Source organism: Catharus ustulatus, chromosome 15, assembly GCF_009819885.2.
Source record: "Catharus ustulatus isolate bCatUst1 chromosome 15, bCatUst1.pri.v2, whole genome shotgun sequence".
In the NCBI taxonomy this organism is placed as follows: Eukaryota; Metazoa; Chordata; class Aves; order Passeriformes; family Turdidae; genus Catharus; species Catharus ustulatus.
The window spans coordinates 2,843,296-2,859,068 of NC_046235.1; the positions used below are offsets into that span (position 1 = coordinate 2,843,296).

At 46.6% G+C, this 15,773-nt stretch overlaps 1 protein-coding gene across 1 annotated transcript in view; it reads left to right on the forward strand.

Annotated features, from left to right (window-relative positions):
* The window catches only part of PFDN1 (prefoldin subunit 1), a 31,106-nt gene that overhangs the window by 9,969 nt on the left and 5,364 nt on the right, over nucleotides 1-15,773 (forward strand). Inside the window, exon 3 of the mRNA XM_033073357.2 lies at nucleotides 5,293-5,377. Coding sequence (XP_032929248.1) covers nucleotides 5,293-5,377 — 85 coding nt within the window. The remainder of the gene's footprint in view (nucleotides 1-5,292; nucleotides 5,378-15,773) is intronic.

A 15,773-nucleotide genomic window follows, 5' to 3' on the forward strand; every position in this document is an offset into this window, starting at 1 on the left:
TCAGTTTTTGTAGAGGGTTTCCCAAATGGAATGAGAACCATGTAGCTGAAGTTACAGTGACTCTTTGTGTGAGCTGGGAGCCAGGTGCATGGACTTATAGATCAGCCATTCGTCATTATTCTGGCAAAGTAACACTGGGCATATGTACCTGTAAAACTGTGTCTGTCTGGAATTAGGCAGAGAGCTGCATACCCATCTTGGCAGGGGAAAAGCTGAGGCTTCTCCTGCTACCCTGATTCTTGCAGGGATCTGGAGCCAAGTGGGAAGAGCTTCTTTGCAGACTGTGAGAGGGTCCTGTGGCCTGTTGTGGGGCTCCTTCCCTCCTGGTTTGAATACTTGAACACAAACAGCCTCTTGCACAGGCAAGCCAGGCAGGAGAAACACTGGGACCACATTTCCTAACTCTGAGGACAGAGGAGAGGCTACTCCTGCCCAGGACAGCTGCCTGCCACTGAAAGCTCCAGCTGGAAAGGCTGAAGTTTGTTGCAGTTGTAAGTAATTGAAAGTAGGGATTCTTCATGGAAAACCTGAACTATGAGCATCACTGTGACTCCACCTTTAATAACTTTAATAGCTTGTATGTCATAATGAAGAGTGGCATGTGCTGAACAAATATCTCCATAACCTCATTCATTAAGAGGGGAATCTTTCAGAATCTAATATTATGTCTCAAAGTCAAGTAAACAGCACATTTTGGTGCAAACAGGCTGAGTTATGGAATTACTTACACTGGATGTTCATCACTTTGTGGGTGTGTATGTGTGACACAAAGGAGCAGACAGATGATGAAGTGGGCAGCACTGCTGACCTCACAAGAGTCTGAAGGCCATTTGGGCCAGAGCATCAGAGAGTGCAATATAAACACTGATCAGATTAAAATTATAATGGAAAATTAGAATTGTGAGGGGGTAAGAGATCCCTTCCCTAGAAAGAAACTGACAGTGAGCCTCAGAGTGTGTATGTAAACCACTTTCTCTGTCTTGGGGAAACAAAATTCCTGGTGTGGAGCTAGCAAAGGGAGGAAAATAGAAACAAGTGGGAATATTTAGAGCAAGGTTTCTCTTTCAGTTCCCTTGTGCTCTATTTTTGTTCTCACATTGCATTTGAGAACCAGCAGTCACTGGGAGGCTGAGCATGTAGGTGCAGTCCATTGGCTCTGCTCCACGGTGCTGTTCTTGTTGGCAGCCCAGGTTTGGCTGAACACTGCTGTCCTCAGGGACCCCCCTCCTCTGCAGCATTCATTTCTAATTTTCTTAGGTTTGTTTTGAGTTTTCACCATAATCTATGGACACTGGAAAAATTATTAACAAGTCCTGTTCTATTATTACTAGCCACGCTCTTTGAAATAGGTGGCCAGGTGAGATGGGACGAACTTGTCCATTCTGACCCAGATATTTCTGGTGTTAATTTAACAACAGTGGAGAAGTTCCTGTGTTACTAAACTTTGTAATTGCCACTGTGGTGCTGAATGTGTTTCTGAATCACTGTTTCATGTTTGATAGTGTGGGTGTCATGTTTGACAGGTCTCTGAGTGTGTGCTGTGACACTTCCCTGAGAGCAGGCGGATACAGGGGAGCTCTCATCTGGGAGAAGACTTGGTTTGCTGCTTGTCTTCTGTGGATTAGCAGTGCTAAACTCCATCCCACTTCAAAACATAAACTCTGGGGGCTTGGAGCCTCTCATGAAATCCAGCAGAGCTCTTGGGTCAGCATTAGCTGTGTCACCTGCTGGGCTCTGCACCACTGAGCAGAAAGGTTCTCCTCGGCTCAGTGACTCTCATGTGGGGCCAGCTCTCAGCTGGTGGTGAAGCTCCAGGCACTGAATTAACTTCATGTGTTTGAAAGGCTTGTTTGCAAATTCACTCAGGGAAGAATGAAGTCATCAGAATGTACCGTGCTTCTTTCATGAGCTTGAAAATCTGTACATGAAGTAACTACATCTAACTGAAACCAGGTAGCAGAATGACACTGCCCTGTTTCTCCAGGAAAAAGCCTAAAAATCATCAAGTTGATGTATTACTTAGGATAATTGGAAAAATGAAATTTAGATTAAATTTAAATTCTGGTTTATTACAAGTGCCCTGCAGCACTTCTTACCTAATGAGCAGAACAAAGTTCTACTTTTTCCATGTGCTGCCATAAACCACATTATTTCCCTAGGTAAAAACTTTGACCAAGATCTCCATAATGTGTGTATCCAAACTAGACGCTAAAAACCTGTGTTTTTTTGCCTCCTGCTTATGTTGGAAAGCGAAGCCACAGATTTAAACAGTTAACTGTGGATGTGAATTTATAGTTCAGCTTTCAAAGACTTGGCTTTGGCAGCTTTCAGGGTGGCACCTCAGCACATGAGACTGAGAACTCCATGATCTTGCAGCAGGGAACTCAACCAGGTGCCTTTGAGCAGTGCTGGTGAAGACCTGCAGGATGCTGCTGCCCAAGTCAGGGACATCTGGTCTGCTTCTGAGCAAGTTTTTGAATGGACACAGGTTCCAGCCCACTGTTTCATGGCAGGCAAAATCAGGGTGGTTGTATCTGTGCCCAGCTGCCCGCACAAGTCTCGTCAGTGCTAATTTCAGCCATCCAGTTTTAATTTGCTGTCGCATGTCTGCCAGAGCATTGCAGGAGGGTGGGAGGGAGGATATTTTCCCTGATGACTGCTGTTGACATTTGCAGAATAAAAGTGAAGTCAGCCCGTTGTTTGTTGGAGGTTTTGGTGCCTGCAGCAGTTCCGAGGCAGCCGGGATCGCCCAGTGCCTGTCACCCAGCAGGGACCTTCCCAGCTGCAGCATGGGGAAAATTGCTCAAGCTGTGTTGCTGTTGAACTTTGTTTTTCAGACCAGGGACGTCAGGGAAACCAAAATGATCAATCTTCCTGTACGATTTGGGGAAGCAAATGAGAAGGGATTGTATTCTTCTTAACTGCCCCCACAAAAAAAGGAAATAATTCAGGAAACGTTCGCATACACAGGCAGGCTCAGGGAAGCAGTGACGTGCGAAGGGACTGATGGCTTTGTGTGCAGAAGGCATCTTGCAGCTTTGGTTTTCACTAATGGCAGCTTCTGCCAAGCAAGGCAAAATTTGAGTTTACAGAGGGTGTGTGTGAAGGCTGATGTTTTTTATTCTGGTGTTGTATGCCTGAGGTAAGAGCATCAGAATGATGTGTTTGCTGATGGTCCTGAAAAGTACCTCTCCTCTGGCTGGATCCAGGCTCTGTATCTAACAGCAATGAAAATAACTGCTTTCCTAGAAGGGTGGTCTTGAACTTGATTTTCACAAATCACCTGTGTTGTTATTTCAACAGTCTGCTGTATACCAGCACCCCAAACCATCCCCACTGTGTGCAAGTGAGTGGTGGGGACACCTCCCAGTGGGAAGGGGAATTGAGGGGACAAAGAGAGTCTGAGTGAGCTGTGTTGGTAAGAACAGGAGCAGACAGAGAGCAAAGATGATGCCAGCACTAACCACGAGCCAAGACTGGGAAAAAAATGAGAAAGATTTGAGAAAATTGCAACATAAAAGATGTAGCGGAAGTTCCTGTGGAGAAGAGGAGGTGAAGCGGAACAAGGGAAGAAGTGGGAGGAGGAGGAGGTGCTTCTGTGTGCAGTTAATAGCAGCCCCAAAGAGAGTTTTAATTGGAAACCTATTATAATTATCCACAGCTTTCCTCCCATGTATTTCAGGAATGCGTGTGGCAGGTAGTTTTCCTTTTGGCTGAGCTCCTGATGCAGAGGGCACTGGGTTTGCAGCCAAGTGGCAGATCCGTGTTTGTGTTTACCAGGCTCTGAGCAAACACGTTAATAATGTCATTTGTCGTGGGAGATGACTCTGCAAACTGATTTCAGGTTTTTCTGTAGCAGACGGGGAATGTGCTCCGATTCTGCCCTGTCTAAAGCTGCTCATTTTAACTGTTGAAGCATGAGCTGTTGTCACCTGGCTGGAAGACGTTGACCCTAGTTGGTGCTAGAGGAGTCCTTGACCTCGTTGGTATGACCCATGGAGGCTCCTTCTAAATCCCCTGGGGGGACTTTCTAAGTAAGGAAGGGGGTGAATCTGCAGCTTGTGCATTCTTTATGTCTGGAAGGATAAAAAACAACCATGGAGGGTTCCTAAAATTCGTTTGAACTTAGTTGTCCTTTACCTCGTTGTGGGATGCCAGTGCCACGTGCTGGAGAGCTGCTTTGAATGCTGCTGCTCCTTCAGAGGCTTCTCTGAGTGAGGCAGGCACCTTTCTGCTTGTTGGCAAAGACTCAGATGGTGTGGATGCATCTTTCAAATCCCTTTGGCAATTGAAAACACAAGTGAAACCAGTGGCCATAACTTCAGTTAAAAGCAACCACTTCCCACCTGACAGAAAAACCCTTTGGCTAGTGAAAGTGTAGAAATTTGGAGATCAGTGAGGGCTTGGGTTAAAGCCAAGGCTTGAGAAGTGGAGGCTGTGAAAGTTCCAAAGCTTCTGCTGGAAGCACTGTCTGAGTTTTGTCTAATCACAGAAGGGTGTGGATTGGAAAGATTCTTCCCAGACCATCCAGTCCCACCCCCTGCCATGGGCAGGGACATCTTCCACTGTCCCAGGTTGTTCCAAGCTGTGTCCAGCCTTACCTTGGACACTTCCAGGGATGGGGCAGCCACAGCTGCTCTGGACAACCAGTGCTGGCACCTCACCATCCTCAGTCTAGAACATTGCTCCCCTGTGTCCAGCCCAACCCAGGCTGTTGCAGTTTAAAACTGTTGCCCCTGGCCTGGCCTGACAGACCCTGGTAAAAAGCCTCTCTCTGTCTTTCATGTAAGTCCCTTTTATGCATTGAAAAGCTGCAGTAAGGTCTCCCTGGAGCCTGTTCTTCTCCAGGTTGTACAACCCCAACTCCCTCAGCCTTTCCCTGTGGAAAGCTTTGGTTTTATTGTGTGAGTTTGTTTACCTTGTGAGCACTAAACCCTTAATAAACAGCTCTTACCTGTCAAGAGTCTTGTTTGACTCTGTGCCATCAATTGATTTAAATCCCTTTGGAGGGAAGGTGCTGACAGACTCCCCTTGCAGGCTGTGTGCCAGAACTACTTCCAGATCATCCAGGGACACTGAATGATAGAGGGACATCTCTGTGTGTCCATGTTCATCCTCCCAGAGCACGGGTGAGCCTTTGGGGCCAGCCTGGTGGGCTCTGGGAGCTCTCAGAGCTGTCAGTGTCTCTGTCCAGAGCATAGGAGTGAGCAAGGTCTAAAACAAGCAAAAGGATGTTTGTGTGCACTGATGTAAAAAGCACCCAACTTTTTCTCTCTTCTTTTTCACTTGTAGGTTTATTCTTCAGCCCAAAGGAGTGATTCATAATCAGCTCTTAGAAAAACAGAGAATAGCCGAAGAGAAAATCAAGGAGTTAGAGGTAAGTTTTTGGCAAGTGATGATGAAAGTAAAACATTAAAGGTCAACAAGATGCCCTTTGCTACATCTCTTGTTTCTGTCTGGTACTTTATATGCTGAAGGATTGTAACAGGATGAAACACAGAGCCTCTTACAAGTAACCTACACGTAACTCAAGACACTTGGTTCCTTTCCTAGATCTACAAACCAGTAGGGATTGATTGCTCTGTGCCCCAGTATGAAAACTGGGAGTCAGGGATTCAAATGAGATTAGTAAGAGCAAGGTCTAAAACAAGCAAAAGGATGCTTGTGTGCTTATTTGCAGCAGATAAGTGATGTAAATTTTTGCCAGTGCTGCGGGTATTTAAAGGTTACATTGGCTCAGAACAATTGCACAAATTCATGGAAGAGAAATCCATTGAGAATTACCAAATATGTAGAAATGGCATCCTGCTCAGGAAGTCCCTGAGCTAAAAATGTCTGGAGGGTGGGAAAGTATGAGGAGGAAGTACCGTATAGGCTTGTCCTGTCCTTACACTCTGCCCTTAAGCATCTGCTTGGGGCTGCTGTTAAAGAGCAGATCTGTGGGGAGATGGGGCTTTGTTTTGACAGTGTGGTCAGAGCACTTCTGTGTTCTTGTGTTTATCTGGTTGGAGTATTCAAGGCAGAGAAGGATATCTAGGAAATAAAAAGTAGTGTCTGCACAAGTTCCAGTGTTCAAACAGGCTATCTGGAGAATCGTGACTATCTTCCTGTGGCTGCGTCTACAGCTTACAGTTCTTCTGAGAAGAAGTGCAAAATGTACTTTTCCAAGGCTATTAGTGTGTGGTTTTTTGTAATTCTCCTAAAATATCATTAATACAAACCCCTGTTTCTTGTTCTTTGAGGAACGACAGAGAAAGCAAAGACCAAGTTGTGTCAAGCTGCTTTTCCCATCTGTTATTGTTTTGGAGAAAGTGATGTGGACACCAAATAAGTAGGGACAAGCAGGAATAGGAAGTCTGTGTTCAGACTCACTCAGGCCTGTGCAGTTCCTTCTCTGTTGTCTCCTATTTACTTGTAGTAAGCAGAAATTGAGTCTGTGTTTTTTAAAATCCCTTCTTAAAACTCAGCCTGCCTGAGGAACTGTGGAGCAAGCCCATCCCCAGATGTTGTGTTGCCTGTGTCAGACTCTAAGGGGGTTTCTGTTTCTACCCACAAAAACTCTTTCTGCACAGGTCAAACGAGTGCTCTGTGGACAGGATGTGTCTCTTACAGGGTGTGCAGTCAAGGCATAGTAATTTTATGATTATGTGGTAAAAGCAGTTGTATCCTTGCTCCTTTGGAGCCATTTCAGATGTCAGTATCTTTTTGCAAAGACAGCCCTGCAATTGGGATGGAGTACTCCATGGCAGCACCTCTGGGTTTGGGAATGGGTGGAATGTGGATGGCAGCACCTCTGGGTTTGGGAGTAGATGGAATGTGGATGGCAGCACCTCTGGGTTTGAGAGTATATGGAATGTGGATGGCAGCAACTCTGGGTTTGGGAGCAGGTGGAATGTGGCTTGCAGCACCTCTGGGTTTGGAGGCAGGTGGAATGTGGATGGCAGCACCTCTGGGTTTGGGAGCAGGTGGAATGTGGATGGCAGCACCTCTGGGTTTGGGAGTAGATGGAATGTGGCTGGCAGCACCTCTTGGTTTGGGAGCAGGTGGAATGTGGATGGCAGCCTGTTTATAAACTGCTCCTGGGTTCAGCTGCCAGCTCCTGGGCTGTGGTCAGCTTTTTGGCTACTGTGCCCTTCAGCTGTGCCATCTGGGTTTCTTCCTGTTCCTGGTGGGGAATTATCTTACCTCCTGAACTTCCCGATCACTGAGTTCAGCAGAATGGGTGGAATTTCCCACAAATTATAACCTTTGCTGTTCTTACACAAAGCCTCAGAACTGGCTGCTTCACAAATGTGTTTTTCTGCTTCTTTGCTGAATCTCTTTATGGTCATTGAGTTGAAGTTTCCAGCAATAGTGACTGTCTCAAAAGGTGGTTGGAGTGGAAAGGTGGCTGCCACATGGGCTGTTTTTTCTTTTCAGTCATGAGTAGTGAGGCTCAGAATGCCAGCACATTCAAAAGTTTGTGTTAAGTAAACATTCAAGTCCATCTTTTAACTGATCTCCTTCCAGTTGGCTGTGGAAGTTTTGTGAAGAGGGTTTTCCTTAGGCCTGGGATTCCCCGTGGAAGAGGACAAGCACTTTGGCTGACAACTGCTGAAAACTGAGATTTCAGGGGAAGTACCTGAGTCCAACTCAGCAAGCACTTATCACAGGAGCAGGGGATTTTGCTGTCCTGAAAACAAGTTGTGACCAAAGCAGGAAAGAATGTGAAACTTTGTGACCTTGTGCTTCCACTGCATCGTTGTAAAATAAATATCAAACCAAGAAAGGTTAAACATCTCTCCATTCATTATTAAAACTGGAAGGGTTTTAAAGCTTAGGTTTATATTTTACACTGTTAACTACCTTATGACTTACTCACATTTCTCACTTTGCACAGCTGAATCAGGCTGGTCAGAGTAATCCCCCAGTACACTATGGTGGGGCTGATCTCATTGCACATGTAGCTGAGCTTGAGGCAATTGTGCTTTGCTATGATGACATTATTGCCAAGGGATTATGAAATGTATATTTTTTGGTACATGCCTGAATTCAGGAGTAGAGGGCTCTCCTCTCTACCTTGGTGCTGTTTGCAGAGGAGCACAGCACAGAGGGCTGGGTTCACTGCTGAGCTCTTCTGGAAATCCATCCAGCTATGTAGCAAGGAGATATTCAGCTGCCTTTTCTTGAAAATGTGTTTTTAACTTGTTTCAGAGGTATGAGCTGGTTTTGCTGACATTCACAGCTGCCAGTGAGCTTTGAAAACTGTGAGGAGTTTTGTCCTTTTTTTCCCTCTGACACTCTCCACTGCAGTACATGATTGCAGTCATTCCCTTTCCCTCCCTTCCCTCTTATGGGTTTCTCCATTGTTGAAGCTGTGCATTGTATTTCTCAAGGCAGCATCACAAAATTGATGGGATACTGCTGGTTTGGGCCTCCTTGCAGCAAGGACAGCCAGACCTGTCCTTGTTAAGGGCTGGGAAAATAAGGCTTGGCTGGAACAAGCATTGTGCTTGGTGAGAGGAGCTGTATTCTGAAAGCACCAAGGGGTCTGGGTGTGGATGAGGGGGCAGTTAGTTATTCTGCAGAAGTGATCTGAAGAAAACCAAAGGTAGCTTTACCCTTGTAAGAGCTGTATGTGGATGTGAATATATCTAAGTATATTTATTGAATCATGAAATGGTTTTGGTTGGAAAGATTTGATGAGTTTAAAGATCATCTCGCTGCACCCCTCTGCCATGGGCAGGGACACCTTCCACTAGACCAGGTTGCTCCAGGTATGGGGCAGCCACAGCTTCTCTGGGCTACCTGTGCCAGGGCCTTACCAGCCTCAATTAGTAAAGAATTTCTTTCTAATTTCCCGTCTAAATTTCCCCTCTTTCAGTTCAAACCCATTGTTCCTTGTCCTGTCACTCCAGTTCCTGATGGAGAGTATCTCTCTGGTTCCCTGTAGGCCCCTTCAGGTCCTGGAAGGTGCTGTGAGCTTTCCACACAACCTTCTTGTCTCCAGGCTGAACAGCCCCAATGTTCTCAGCCTGGCAACTCCATATGCACCTGTGTGGCACTCTGAACTTCACAACTTATATCTAATCCTTTTTAATCCAAACACACTGCCCAGGCTTGCTGTGCCTGCTGGCAGGCTGTGCCAACAGGGCTTACCCAAAACTCCAGAGATTGGTGCCATCAGCTCCCTCACACAGCAGCATGCTTTGCAGGAGCCATTGGATTTTTCCAGTCCTGATACTATCAAATTCTTGTTGTGTTTCACGGTACGAGGGGTATGTGTTAAATCTATTTTGAAAGCATTCTAAAGGGATGAGCACAGACTCTTTTTAGCTCAGCAATGTTTGTGCAGTATTAGGAGAAAAACCAAGTAATGTTTTTCTTCCCTTGTTTTTAAGGAAACATGATATGTGAGGGGTGGAACAATGCTTTGTTTCAGGAAATGTTATCCGTTTCCATTGTAGGGCTAGATGGATTCTGTTTTTAAATGTGGCATTTTAAAAAGAACAAACTCTATGATGTTATAAAGACATGGAAAATTGATTCTTCATTAGGGGTGGAGAAAGTGATTATCACTGTGTGCTTTCTCTGATAATATCTGATAGTCCCCTTCTCTCCTGCTATATTCAGCTTGTTTAGTTGTCAGGCGTTGTCAGACTAAATTGCTAAAAATAACAAATAAGGGGGAGGCTCTGCTGGGCAGCTCCGTCTGCTGTGCCACTGAATTTAGCTCCTTGGGGAAAAGGGCAAAAGCAACCTGCAGCTTTCTGCTGAATTGGATTTTGGTTTTAAACTCTGACCACAACATAGCTGTGTGCTTGTTTCCCAGGCAATTCTTTCACATGCCTGTGGGAGACTGGAAGTTTAGTGCTGCTGAGATAAAGGGTTGGTTGGTTTCTTCTCTGGCTGCCTGGAGTAGAAAATACAATCAGGAAAGCTGTACCTAAAGGCTTGATTTCTAATTCAGAACTCCTTCATGCGAGCCCTAAAACACCATGTCCAATTTCCCTATCTCATGCAGAAAATGTCTTTGCTCTCCTTCCTGGTGAAAGAAGGAACACTGTGCTCTCAAACACTGCAGTGCTCCATGTTTGAAGCCTCAGGTGATGTTTGCAAAGCTGGGGAAGTTACACAGTGACTGCACTGAAATGCCTTAAGGTGACCACCGGCTTCTTCCCCGGTGTTGCCTGAGCACTGTGGCTTCCATTTCTCTAATCTTCTTTTTCTGGGAGCTTTACAATGGCTTTGCTGCAGCCCTGAGGCAGAGGTGGTGCTCCCCCCGTGATGAGTCGACTCTGACAGTTGCCACAGCAGTGTTTTCTTGCCCTGTGGGAGCAAAGATTTGGGCAGGTGAGGTGTGGCTGGGGAGAAGCACTGGAGCCTGGGGCAGGTATGGGATGGATGGACCTGCTCGGTGTGGCCCCAACCTCCGACTGCTCCGGTGGCAACTCGCCTTCATTTTGTACTGAAACCCTCAGCATGGAGGCCAGTTCTGTGGGTGGCTTTAACGATGTGAAAACAAGTCTCTTGAGATCTGTGGTGCTCTTTGCAGACCACGAAGAGCTCATCAGAAGGTAGCAATTGTTAAGCTGTTCCCAAGTTAGACCAATTTCTTCCAGGGATTTACAGCGCAGAAGTTCTCATCTCATGGTTTGCTTTGGGGTAGGCCAGTGCCCAGGAATGTGTGGTGGGCTTTTTAACTAAACAGGGGGAAATCAGGAATGCTCCTGTTTGCTTTGGAGAGGGGAAGCCTCAAGAATAACTCTCTGTGCATTAGCCTGGAGCAGATTCTACTTTGGATGAGGGTGCTGTTCCCTCATTCCATTGCTGGCATGTGCGCACGTAGCGGCGGCAGGATTTTAAACACAGGTTGTCACTGAAGTTGCCCCTTGTTTCCTCATGTGTGCATAAACAAGGTGAGTCCCTCTGCTTGCTGTAGAGGATGGCAGGACACCTAATGTGGGGACAGGTGGAGTATGGAAGTGAGTTTACCTTGTAGGATTAGTATTTGGGCTTGTGGACATTTGTAATTGTGGATGTTTTAGGAGAAAGCTATGGGATCTCAACAAATTATGGATGTTAGGGTGAAGATGAGGTGCAGAGCCTCCACAGGCCCTTGGTGGGGAGCAGGCCAGGCAATACCCAGCATCTTGCTTGGCTTTGGGTGTTGGAGGCAGCTGTGGGTGTCTGGGCAGGTCCTTCTGGACACACATTTGGACTTGGTGACGTTGCTGGGAAATGTGTTTCATCTTGGCTCTCTTGGCTGGTGTCATCCCACATCTGAGCTGTGCCCTCACTGAGGGCTGCTCCTGTATTTCAGGCTGCAAAGCTGCAGGCTTAGCTTGCTTTTAGAGGACATGGGTGGTCCAGCTGCCTGCCTGTCAGCTGTGGAGCATCCACAGGCACTCCCGTGGGAGAGCAGAGCTCAGCCTGCATGGGCAGAGCTGTTACCAGCGGTCTGCCCTCCATCAGAGCCTTGTTTTGAAGAAGGGAGTAGCCAAAGCTCATTTTTTTCCCCCCTCTAAGTCTGGCTGTTTTACAGGAAGGAGAATCTGTGTTCTCATTCCTGTTTTTTGAAATGAAAGCTACTCTGAGCAATGAGGAAAATAGGCTTCAAAATGACAAGACATTGAGGAGGTTGAGAGTGTAATGGACACAGAGTTAATGTTACCAGCACAAAATGCTGCTTTGTGGAGAGGCCCTCTGACATTGGACTGGGGCCACACAATTTAAGGTAAATACTGGAGGAATTGGGGCATAGCTAATGCTGCTCTAATTCTTTCTGTTCCCAAAACTGACTCTGCTGATGGTTACATGAAGAACAGGCCTTCACAGCTGTAAGGAATCATTCACTTCACTTGCTTTTTAATGTTTAAAGCCTCAAGGCCTGTCTTGTTTGTCAGAAATGAGGGTGGCAAAAGGATTGTATTCTTACAGCTGAACTTCGTGGGTGTTTCTCTGTTGTGTGACTGTCACCTTTCATCACAGACAGATGGAAATCTGCTGTGTGCAGCCAGCACCTTGCAGATTTTAAAGGCAGCAAGTGCTCCTCAGTATCTGCAGGGAAGGAGGTGGATCTGTTTAAAAGCTGGCTCTTAGTCCTATGTTAAATTTGTTAGATAAAGATCAAATAACAGTATGTTCTGCTTTGAAAATTGTGTAAGAAGCTTGTCATGTGTTAAATAGTGCACAAGTCACTGGTTGCAAAACATGATGTTGGAATCTTAGAGGCACATGGGAAAGAAATTCTCACATTTCAAAGGGGAGAGGGTGGAGGGGTCATCTGCCACCTTAGGCCTGGGATGGCTTGTAAAAACTAACTTCTCACCACATTTTTGTGAGGAATGGTTGTGGGTAATGCTGATTTGAGTGCAATGACGTGGATTTATATCATCACATCACATGTGTGTGGGTATGCAGTGGCAAGGCGGGATCTCTCATTTGGAGCAATCATTCACTCCAACAGGTTTTCAGACTCCCAGATTTTTGCAAACAGTTGTTTAATTAGTAGTTCTTTGTTAGTCTTCCCTGTGCTGCAGACTGCAAAGTAAGCACACAAACCAGCTGAGAGGGCAAAGGCTTTATGAAGGAAGAACTGGAATTTGATGACTTTGCTTTCACTGTTCCTACCTTTATTTTTAGGTGAATATTTGTAGATTTTAAAAGCAAGAGAATAATTAACGAGGGGTTGTTTGCTTCCTTTTAAGTCCTTTAGAGGCTAGTTGTAAACATGCTTTCAAAATAAAGGCATCTCAGAAGTTGTTTTAAGGTTTTTTGGGGGAGGGGATTACTCTTGATTAAAAAGAACCCCAGCAACCTAACAGATAAAACTTTTCAAGCAACTCTTGCCAGTACCTCACAATCCTTTGTAGTTCAGAGGAAAGTGAAACACATTGTGCATTAATAAAACCCCACTCTGCTGCTGTGCCTGAATGGTTTTGTCCATCCAGGAACCTACATTTAGTCATCTGAGCCTGAAAACATCTCTTGTTTCCTCAGATTAGCATTAAGCTGCCTTTATGGTTACACTGAAATCATTTTAACACCAACTTGGTTGATAAGTGTCATTTTAGAGCAGGGTCTGATTCATTGTCAAAGCTTTCCTTTGTGCTTATGGCTGCAGAAGTATCCAAAGCAATGAGCTGAGCTGGATGTGGGTCCCTCTCCAAATTCCTCCTTGCATGAGTAATAATTAGTCACAAACCCAGTACTGCTGTCCCTGCCTTAGTCACCAGGCCCTGCAGTGGCTCCTGGCTGCTTTGTGCCAAGCAGCTCTGGGGAGGGGGATTATCTGTGCCCGATAAACCTCCATCCTGCTTCCATCTCCTCCTCCATCTCGCCTGGGGAGAACAGGAAACAATTATTTGGAGAGCGTGCTGCTGCCTGTTGGAGGCCTGAGCCAGCCCTGAGTCAGCTGTACAAAGCCACACCTTGCTCCCAGGTATGCGGGGCAGCCCTCACGTCACATCAGCTTCCTGCTGTCCCCACTGCCTGCTCACCCCCTGCTCCATCCCTCTTGGTGGTGGGCATGCCCTGCTCTGGCTTCAGGGCTGTCTGAACTGGGTGGGGATGCTGCCTGCACCATCTTTTTGTTGCTGATTTGTCTTTGAAATTTATGGAAATGATTTTTCTTTTGAAAGCGGCTTTGTTTGGCCAGGGCTCTAAGAGCTGAAAGGTGTGGTATGGGTTTTGCAAAAGTGCTCCTGCCACGAGGAATCCCGATGAGCCACACCAGCTCTGTGGGACCACAGAAACTGAGGCTCTGGGTCAGGGAACTTACCACATTTTGCAAGAGGCAGTTTGGTGAGGGATGTTTCCGCCGAAACAGAACGTGGGGGTTTTCAGGATCTGGATGAGTTTCCTCTCTCTGAATTCTCTGACCTGACTCTACTGTCATACCCTGGTTAGGGCACAGTATCTGACCTGGAGCAATGTGCTCCTGGAAGCTGCTCTGGATGAGGAATTGTGCCAAGGAGGGGTGTCCCTAAAGGAATCCTTTGGGTTGATCATACATTTCTGCTGCCACCTACTGAAAGGTTCCCATCGACTTGCTTTTGTAATAGTTCACATCAGGCTAGGGTGCAGGAGTTCACTGGAATAATCCATCATTTCCCACTCACCAAGGGCAACTGTCTCCATCTCTGCTGGAAGCGCTGTCCTGTGCCTCACACAGTGAAGTGCTGCTGCCACAAGGCTGGGCTTGGGCACAAAGGCTGGCAGGCAGCCTGGATTCTGCCCCTTACCTTGCCCTTCTTCTCTTGAATGCACCAAGTGTGGAAGTCAATGGGGGCTTTTCCAGCTTAGCTTTTTCAGAGTATGTTCCTGGAGGTGCTTCAGCAAGCATGGGGGAAGCCCAGCTGGTTGTGCTGAGGTAGGATCAGTACAAGATGATGGTGGCTTTGCACCAGCAGCTTTTTAGGCCGGTGCTTCTAAGGATTCTCTTGAGCTGGCAAATGTAGCTGTATGCTTGATGGTTTCTCTTCTACACTCTCACCCAGGCAGTTCTGAAGTGACTGTGGGTCCCCGTTACCTTGTGGAAGGAAGAGATGAGAGAAAACCCAAGGGTCTGAATCATCACTTCTCCTCTTAGGAGTGTGGCGTCACACTTCTGTCGGCAGCTGTCGTCAGAAACCAGCTGGGCTCCCTTCCTATTCCAGGTCATTCATTCTTGAGCAAACTCTGGGCAACTTCCTAAAGCAATAACTGCTTGGAAAGTCTGGAAGTGTATCTAAATATTTGGTGGTTGCTGTAGAGTAGTAATTCCCAGTGTGTACATGTGCCACAGTGTTGAACTGGGTGAGGACCAGTGTTGGGTGGACCCATCAGGGCGTAGGGCTGCCTGCAGACCTACCCCACCCCACTGCTGGTGTCCACTATTACAGCTTCTCCTGTTCAGCAGGTCCACCTCCTTCCTTCAGGGGGTCCAAGTGAAATTCTGTTAAACACAGCACATGTCCTCAGAACATCATCTTCCATGAGCTTAGTCTGACCAAAACGTTTGCCTGGCCCAGGGTGTGTGTGCCAGGGCTTGGAGTGCTGCCCTGCACAGGGAGTTTGAACAGCAGTGCTGGTCCCAAGAGTGAGGGCAGCTCTGGCTGATGCTGCCTGGCCCCTGTGCATGAGCAGCAGAGTTTGCCATTCTCCCAGGCAAGATCCTTCTCCAGTCAACCATCTGCTCCCAACTCTAGCTCAGGATCTGCTGATTATTTTCCCACAGAGCCCTCAGGGAATGCCAAAAATGGTTTGAGTTAACTTTGGGGGATAAAGAAGCTCTTGGCTAGCCACAGTTGACCGAGGTGTCACAGGATGAGTTGTCTCAGGGCTCCTGTTTGAGGCACTGCATCATGCCTGAAGACTGCAGCCTTTCTCAATGGAAGCCTTCTGAGTGTGAGAGTGGGATGCCAAAATCTGGTGGCTGGTAGCCAAGCATGCTGAGAGCCATGGGAACGGAGGTATTCTCTGGGAAGGGACCTGTCAACTTGTTTTGTCCTCACAAGTTGAGTGTAAAACAAGTTCATAGAAAAACAGTTTAGAAAACAAAAAAAGGGAGAAAAAAGAAGGGGCTGAAATGAATAAGCATGTTCCAATACTAGATCCTTAAATTTCCATGGAAACATTTTTGTTTGGGCTTAAGCAAATCTGTGTTTGCAGGTCAGAGGTTGAAGCTTCCTTTCATTTGCAGAGGTGACGTGAGAGGAATGGAATTTGAAGAGCAAAAGTCGATGTTGAATGATAAACCATGACACAGGAAACTCACCTGTGAGGGGGAGGGTATAGCAGCATGGGTGAGC